This window comes from Panicum virgatum, chromosome 5N (assembly GCF_016808335.1).
Source record: "Panicum virgatum strain AP13 chromosome 5N, P.virgatum_v5, whole genome shotgun sequence".
NCBI lineage: Eukaryota > Viridiplantae > Streptophyta > Magnoliopsida > Poales > Poaceae > Panicum > Panicum virgatum.
In genome coordinates, this window is record NC_053149.1 from 54,314,311 (window position 1) to 54,322,527 (window position 8,217).

At 51.4% G+C, this 8,217-nt stretch overlaps 1 protein-coding gene and 1 non-coding gene across 2 annotated transcripts; one reads left to right on the forward strand and one right to left on the reverse strand.

Moving 5' to 3' along the window:
- The first annotated feature begins 358 nt into the window (after positions 1-358).
- On the forward strand, positions 359-465 carry LOC120677070. The gene has a single exon (XR_005676139.1). It is a non-coding gene; the product is annotated as a small nucleolar RNA R71 (small nucleolar RNA).
- Positions 466-6,124: 5,659 nt separating this feature from the next.
- LOC120674942 lies at positions 6,125-6,646 on the reverse strand. Its single transcript, XM_039956039.1, has 2 exons — positions 6,488-6,646; positions 6,125-6,400 (listed from the first exon to the last, which is right to left on the reverse strand). Exons 1-2 carry the CDS (start codon positions 6,644-6,646, stop codon positions 6,125-6,127), a joined length of 435 nt encoding a protein of 144 aa, XP_039811973.1.
- Between the last annotated feature and the right edge of the window lie 1,571 nt (positions 6,647-8,217).

An 8,217-nucleotide genomic window follows, 5' to 3' on the forward strand; every position in this document is an offset into this window, starting at 1 on the left:
CTCTGGGCAATTATCGCCCGAATGTCCGACATTCGCGCAGACCTCGCATGTCATGGGAGTTTCCAAGGCTTGAAGTATTTGCATCTGAGCCTTATCTTGGGAATAATCCTCAAATTTCTTGAGGAGGAGATCAATCTTCATAGCGATTATGTCGGCCTCCTTGACGGAGTGCATACCTCGCTGGTGCGGTTGGAGGCGATCATCGCTCCAACTTTGGTTGGAAACCATCTTCTCGATCAATGATGTAGCTCTTTCAATGGTCAGCGAGAAGAAAGCTCCACCCGCAGTGGCATCCACATGATCACGAGATGACTGTGTCAACTCATTGTAGAAGTTCTGTAGAATGAGCCAATTATCCATTCCATGTTGCGGACATGCCAGAATATACTCCTGAAGCCTCTCCCAAGCTTCCGGAATTGACTCATTTGATGCCTGCTGGAAGTTCGAAATCCGACCACGAAGAGCATTGGTTTTGCACGTCGGGAAGAACTTCGAGAGGAACGTCTTGGCACATTTGTCCCAAGTATCCACAGCAGCCTTGTTAGCATAAAACCATTGCTTCGCTCTCCCCAAGAGAGAAAACGGAAACAGATGGAGCCGGATTGCATCTTGCGATACACCCTTGATAACAAAAGTACCGTAGAGCTCCAGGAACTGCTGGAGATGAGCGCTGGCATCCTCATTGGCCCTGCCACAAAATGGGCTGGCCTGCACCATCGTAATGAGACCCGTCTTGATCTCGAAATTTTCTCCTCCGGTGTTAACCTCGGGTCCGGTCGGGACCTAGCTAGCAGACGGAGCAGAGTAATCACGGAGTGTCTTCTGGGCCATAGCTTTAGGAGTTGATGACGATGCGATGACTGGATCAACTGCCGAGAGTGATCTCTGAGGTGATACGAGACGAGCTCGCGTCCTCCTCAAAAGTGACTCTGGATCGGAATGAAAGTTTTGCGGCAAGTCGAAACCGGTCATACACTACAATGTTTTCATATCAACGAAGACAAGAAAACAAAGCCAAGTTAGCCTGTTTAGCAATCGAATACCAATTTCAATTTTGTTCACAACTCTGTCTATATATTTCACTCTATGCCTTCCTCGGCAATGGCGCCAAAAATATTTGTTGGCGCCTACCAACGTCACCTAGCGATGACGCCCACAGACGCCAATTTGGGATGGCAGTATTTCATGAACCACGAATAGATCCGCAAGCGCACCGAATACCGCTGTAGCATTTTACCTGGGAGTATACCGGGGTGTCATTTATATTTCCGCAGGGAAGGCGATGAGTGAGAGAATATATAGATCAGTTGGTGAGCTTTATCTAGATTGGATATTCTCATGCATAAACAGGGGTAAGATAATAACATGGTAGGAGGTAGTGTGACACACACACAGACTACTCTCTTGGATAAAAGAATAAAGGTTACTTTAGGCCGGGAGCAAGGTAAAAGTCAGAGCTCAAGTCAGATGTGCTAGGCTAGCTATATCTTCACTTTCTCATTAGTTAGCTCATCAGAGATTAAACTACACAACAAGGAGATCGCTATCGAAGTAACTGGAGGAGCCCGTACACCCCGGCGACTTTATGTACCTCCTACCCCCCATACCGAACGTGGAGGATTACTAAAAGGCACGGACAGGGCTGTCACCACCTGCCGGCTACCTCTACAAACCGTGGGTATAGTTGACATCCAGCAACTCTTAGCTAATCTAGACACCATGTCTACACTAGTAAGGGATACTCTAGTGTCCCACGCGGAGCCCCCACCCTCCGGATGGACAGACATCACACTAGAGCAATCATATGAATACTGGAGCAGTTGATAGAGTTCTAAGAACAAAAGACTAACCATCTCCAGCACAGGGCGATCATGCAATGCAAGCATTGAATAATAACGCAACCATGACAAGAAGCATATACTCGATAACTCAAAATATACTTCAAGCAGATATCGGTAACCATAGTCTAATTCTATTACAAACGACCGAATATTAAAAGAGAGAGCTAGAGATGAACCCGTACCGGACTCTCGAGCAACTCCGGCGACTCGATGACTCCTAGACTTCTCCTAAACTCCACTAAGCCTAAAGACTATGCAAGGAATGCAAGAGAGGAAGAGGTGTGTGTGTGTGTGTGTGTGTTTGTGTGTTATTCTCTACCCCCCTTCTATTTATAGCAGGGAGCCGCCACCCGCAGCACCCCAAACCGACATTGCGAGCCAACAGGGAAGCGCCACGTGCCTTGGTTGAGGCGGTGGGGCCCACGGGCCTGGCCGGCCGGCCGGGTAGGTCGGTTGGCCTGCCCGGGCCGCCAACCGCCCCCAACTTCCTGGAGTGGGCTTGTCTTGGTCTCCCCTTGTCCTAAAGTTGAGGCACGGCCTGCCCCAGCTGGGTTTGCTTCAGTTCTTGGGCTTCACTTGGTCCATTTGAGCCTGAAACGGTATTCTGATATTTTCTGTGATTTTGTTTCGGGCCAAAGTGTGCTTGTAACCTGTATATTAGCTTGAAAACACAACTTGCATATTCTAAAAGGTAAAGTGTTATTTAGGAGCTTTATTGGATAAGAATGCGTGTAAGAAATGCAAACTCTCATGATTTTCTTATCAAGTTGACGCCTGGAAATAGTCGTTAGTGAGCGTCAACAGAAACCAGAGAGCATATGTGTTGCGAAAAGATAAAATGCAGGTATCCGGCCCCTGATTGTTTCCGAGCCGGGAGTGCCCGGGTCGGGACGCCGGGAGAGTCTCTGTGCTGTGCGGGGAGAGAGAAAATCAACAGGTGTCGGGCCCCCGAGTACTTCGAGCCGGAAGTGGCCGTGTCGGGGCACTGGACTGAGCTGCTGGTTCTTTTACGGGAAAAAACACCGTAACTGCTCTATGTTCCAAGAGTTGGTCAGTGTGTTACCGTCGGAGTCTTTTAGCTTGTAGGTGCCTGGCCGTATGATCTCTGTGATGCTGTAGGGTCCTTCGCATGGCAGCGAGAGCTTGTGCTTGTCCTTTGTCGACATGACTCGTCACAAGACCAAATCTCCGACCTGTAGCTCCTCTCCCATATACGCCTCTTGTGGTACCTGCGCAAAGTTTGTTGGTAACAGGCCGATCGGTGTAACGTTGCTAACCTTGCTTCCTCTAATAGTTCTATGGTGTCCCTTTGGGCTTCAGCCGCCGTTTATGGGTCAAATGCCTTGACTCTCAGGGCGCCGTAGTCCAGGTCGGAAGGGAGCACGGCCTCGGAACCGTATGTTAGGAAGAAAGGTGTTAACCCCGTTGACCGGTTAGGTGTGGTTCGCAAGCTCCAGAGCACTGCCGGCAGCTCTTCCACCCAAAGACCCACGAACTTTTTGAGCAAGTCAAAGTTTCGCGGTTTGAGCCCTTGGAGGATTAGGCTGTTAGCTCTCTCAACTTGCCCGTTTGTGCATGGGTGTCCGACTGATGCCCAGTCGATCCGGATCCCATACCCTTCCACAAATTCTTGGAAGTAGTGGCTCGTGAAGTTGGTTCCGTTGTCGGTAATGATGGAATAGGGCACACCGAACCTATAAACGATGTCCAGAAAAAACTTGACGGCCTCCTTGGAATCGATTGTGGTGATCGGCTTTGCCTCTATCCATTTGGTGAACTTGTCGATTGCGACAAGTAGGTGGGAGAACCCTCCTGGTACCTTCCGCAGTGGCCCGACCATGTCCAAACCCCACACGGCATATGGCCATGTTATGGGAATTGTCTGAAGGGCTTGGGCTGGCAAGTGGGTTTGTTTTGCATAGAACTGGCAGCCTTTGCGTGCGCGGACGAGTTCCTCCACATTGCGCAGTGCCGTTGGCCAGTAGAATCCTCGTCGAAAAGCTTTTCCGACCAGGGAGCATGGTGCAGCGTGGTGTCCGTAGATCCCGGTGTGTATCTCAAGAAGTTCCTTGCCCTGGGCAATGGGGATGCACTTCATGAGAATGCCAGTTTCAGAGGGGCTGCGTTTGTAGAGCTCGCCGTCGATCACGGCGAATGTTTTGTCTCGTCGGGCGATCCGGCGAGCTGCGTTGCGTTCCTCTGGGAGGACTTCGTGGAGGAGGTAAGTCAGTAGGTCAGCTCTCCATTCTGTGTTGTCTGCCTGGCTTGGGTCGGATTGGTCCGTAGCCAAGCAAAGTGGGCCCCCGGGTGTCTGGTCGGGGGCTGGGTTGGAGGGAGCATGCTCTGTTTTCTCTATATGCTCTGTTTCCTCTGCTCGTGTCTTGTCTGCGGTCGGTGGCTTTTCTCACGCTGACACCGCTGGGCACCGGCTTGTGTTCAGCGGCCATCTTTGCGAGAGCATCTGCGTCGGGATTTTGTTTCCGCGGGATGTGGTGGAACTCCAGACCTCGGAATTTCCCTTCTAGCTTGCGGACTTCCTGGCAGTATGCGTCCATGAGGGGCTCTCGCAGTTGGAGTTCTTCATGACTTGGTCGACTACCAGCTTGGAGTCGCCGTAGACATATAGGCGGGTTGCCCCAATGTCGATGGCTATGCGGAGGCTGCTGATGAGTGCCTCATATTCGGCAACGTTGTTGGATGCGGGGAACTGGAGGTGGACTGCATACTAAAATTTGCCTCCCTCTGGGGAGATCAAGACGACCCCGGCCCCCGCGCCGGGTCCCATGACCGACCCATTGAAGTAGAGGGTCCAGTACTCGTGAGAGATTTCCGGGGTCGGAGCTTGAACTTCCATCCACTCGGCGATGAAGTCGACTAGGGCCTGAGACTTTATCGCCGTGCGTGGTACGAACTTGACGTCGTAGCCCATTAGCTCGACCACCCATTTGGAAATCCGTCCCACTGCGTCGCGGTTTTGGACCACCTCGCCGAGTGGGAATGAGGTGACAACCGACACCTCATGCTCGGTGAAGTAATGTTGCAGCTTCTTGACCGCCATGATGACAACATAGAGAAGTTTCTGTGCCTGCGGGTACCGCGACTTGGTGTCGGTCAGTACTTCCCTAACAAAGTATATGGGACGTTGGACCTTGAGGGTGTGTCCCGGTTCCTTCCTTTCTACTACCAGAGCGGCGCTGACCACATGGTTGGTGGCTGCCTAGTAAAGCAGAAGGGGTTCGCAAGGATCTGGTGCGACGAGGACTGGGGCAGAGGACAAGAGGGTTTTGAGGCGGTTGAGGGCCACATGTGCTTCCTCCGTCCAAACAAAGGTGTCGGACTTCTTGAGGAGTTTGTACAGTGGCAGGCCCCTCTCTCCCAGTCGGGCAATAAAATGACTGAGCGCTGCTAGACACCCAGTTAACCTCTGGATGCCCTTAATGCCACGGATAGGGCCCATGTTGGTGATGGCCGCAATTTTGTCACGGTTGGCTTCGATGCCACGCTCGAACACCATGTACCCGAGGAGTTTGCCCTTAGGTACACCAAATGTGCATTTCTTGGGGTTCAATTTGATGTTGAACCTCTTGCGGTTTACAAATGTGGCGCTCAGGGTGGCGACTAGGTCATCCGCACGCGGCGTCTTAACGACGATGTCGTCAACGTAGACCGCAACTGTTGCCCGAGGCGGATCTGCCTGGTCGGGGGTCGGTTGGTGGATTAATCTTGTCGGAGAAGCAGGCCTGCATGCATTGCTGATATGTTGCACCTGCGTTCTTGAGCTTGAACGGCATCGACACGTAGCAGTATGAGCCAAAGAGCGTGATGAAGGATGTCGCGAGCTGGTCGGATTCCTTCATCGCTATCTGATAATAGCCCAAGTAAGCGTCTAGAAAAGACAAGATATCGCACCCGGAGGTGGAATCGATTATCTAATCTATCCTAGGCAGAGAAAAAGGATCTTTGGGACAAGCCTTGTTCAGGCTAGTGTAATCGACACACATCCTCCATTGACCAGTTTTCTTCTTTACAAGGACTGGATTAGAGAGCCAGTCCGAGTGGTAGACCTCTTTTATGAAGCTAGCAGCTAACAATTTGGCTATTTCCTCCCTTATGGCCCTAAGCCTCTCATCTTCGAAGCGGCGCAGTCGTTGCTGGACGGGCTTGGATCCCGGCAAAATGCGAAGCTCATGCTCGGCGACCTCCCTTGGGATGCCCGGCATGTCGGACGGCTTTCAGGCAAAAGTGTCCTTGTTGGCGTGGAGGAAGTCGACGAGCGCGAGTTTCTATTTGGCCGACAGCTGGGAGCCGACCCGCACCATCTTGGTTGGGTCGGTGTCGTCAACCACGACCGACTTGGTCTTCTCGGTCGAGACTAAAGTCGGTGCCTGGCTAGGCTTGCAAGGGTCAGGGCGGCACTCGGTGGTGGCGGCGCGAAGCTGGCCGAGCTCCGTTGGGTTCGCCGCGGTGGTGGCGAGGTCGAAATGCTCATGGCTGCTGGCGTAGGCATGCTCGAAGGAGCCACTCACGGTGATGACTCCATTTGGGCCCAGCAGCTTGAGCTTGAGGTAGGTGTAGTTGGTCACCGCCATGAACTTGGCATAGGTCGGGCGCCCAAGGATGTCATGGTATGCTCCCTTCCTATCTACCACATCGAATGTGAGGGTTTCGGTGCGGTAGTTGGCTCTGCTGCCAAACGTGACCGGCAAGTCGAGGTTGCCGACCGGGTACGCCATGGCTTCCAGGGTGTCGATGTACAGGATGTTGAGGCTGCTGCCCCCATCCATCAGCACCTTGGACAGGCGCATGTTGCTAACGACGGGGTCGACAATGAGAGGGTAGCTCCCAGGTCGAGGGATGCTAGTCAGATGGTCGTCCTGATCGAAGATGATGGGCGTGGATGCCTATTTCAGCTTCCTGGGGATAGCGCTCGCGGCAGCACATACCTCACGAAATCGCACCTTCTGCTGTCACCTGGAGCAGTCGTCCTCCAGGCCGCCGATGATGACCAGGCACCGGTCCACCTCTGAGAACGACCCTTCCGCCGGCTTCTCCTTATCCTGGTCGGCGTCGGGCTGCTTGTCGCGGTTGTCGCCGTCGGACCTAGCTGTCCTGCGAAGGAGGCGCTTCATCATGTCACAATCTTTGAACTTGTGGCCCACTAGATAGCCATGGTTGGTGCACGGCTTCTCCAGGAGCTGGTCGAAGTGGTTGTTCCTGGGAGGGTGCTTATCTTGGCGATCAGTCGCCGCGACCTAGTTGGAGGAACGCTTGAAGATGTAGATTAGCATCTTCTTTTCCAGTGAAGGGCGAGCTTTGCACCATCCTTATGATTGAAGTCTTGATCTCGAACGGAACTCCGATGTTGTCGAGATTTTGGATCGGCAAGTCCCGAATGTCCGGAGTGCATAGCTCTCCGATCGTACGCTCCTGCTCCGGTAGCGCCATCCCTCGGTGAAGTGGCGCCTCCTTTGGACTTGTTGGTGGAGTTGCTTTAGGTGAAGACGATGAACCGTCGGCTTCGACTTTTGGATCTACTAGTTCCGGCTTCCTTGATCGTGCTTCTCGTCTCCTTTGCCTGTAAATTTTTTCTGGATCATCCACAAAATTTTCGGGTTTGTTGGAGAGGCTCCCGTCCATCTCCTGTTAGGGGTTAGTGAAAAATAAAAATATATACCAGATCTAAAAGATGAATATACAAGATCTAAAACATAAAAGAAAAATAAAGAAAAATAAAGCAAACTCTAGATTAGATTGATTTTCGTGGAATAGATCCGTTTTTTTAGTTAGCTCAGAAAAATAAGAGATCTAAAAAGATCAAAAAGAAAAATCAAGAAAAAGAAATATTTACGAATGCAAGTAAGATTGGATCTTAAATCGATGGTTCCCCGGCAACGGCGCCAGAAAAACTTGTTGACGCTCCTTAGCGCCCCCGATTTGTATACTGCAAGCGCACGGTTCGTGTAGCTTTTCCCTTAGAGTATTCCCACAAGGTTTATCAATCCACAGAACCAAAGATACAAGAAACAATCTACTAGCATAGAGATTCCTTTGTGTTGAGATGGTGAAAAACGAATCTAATCTACTAAAAACGACAAACACCGAAGGTAGCAAGAGAAAGTTAGAGATAACCAATCTAGATCACCTAGATCATGCATATGTTATAGTTCAAGCTAGATGTAGTGAAGTAAGATAGATGTGAATCTCAATGAAAAGCATCTTTAAACACAAAATCTCCAATCCGATCCCTCGATACCCCACCTACTCAGTGGCAACGCCCTGTCACGACGCCGCCCCTTTGGACGAAAGTACCCTGAAGCAAATCGAACCCCTTTGGTAGTTCCGCCATGAACCTCTAGCCACCATGACTACAAGATCA

Coding starts and splice junctions, on each gene's coding strand:
- LOC120674942 (XM_039956039.1), bottom strand. CDS start 6,646: ATGCGCCTGTCCAAGGTGCTGATGGATGGGGGCAGCAGCCTCAACATC. Junction 6,401..6,487: donor AAACCCTCACATTCGATGTG/GTAGATAGGAAG, acceptor ACCTACCTCAAG/CTCAAGCTGCTGGGCCCAAA.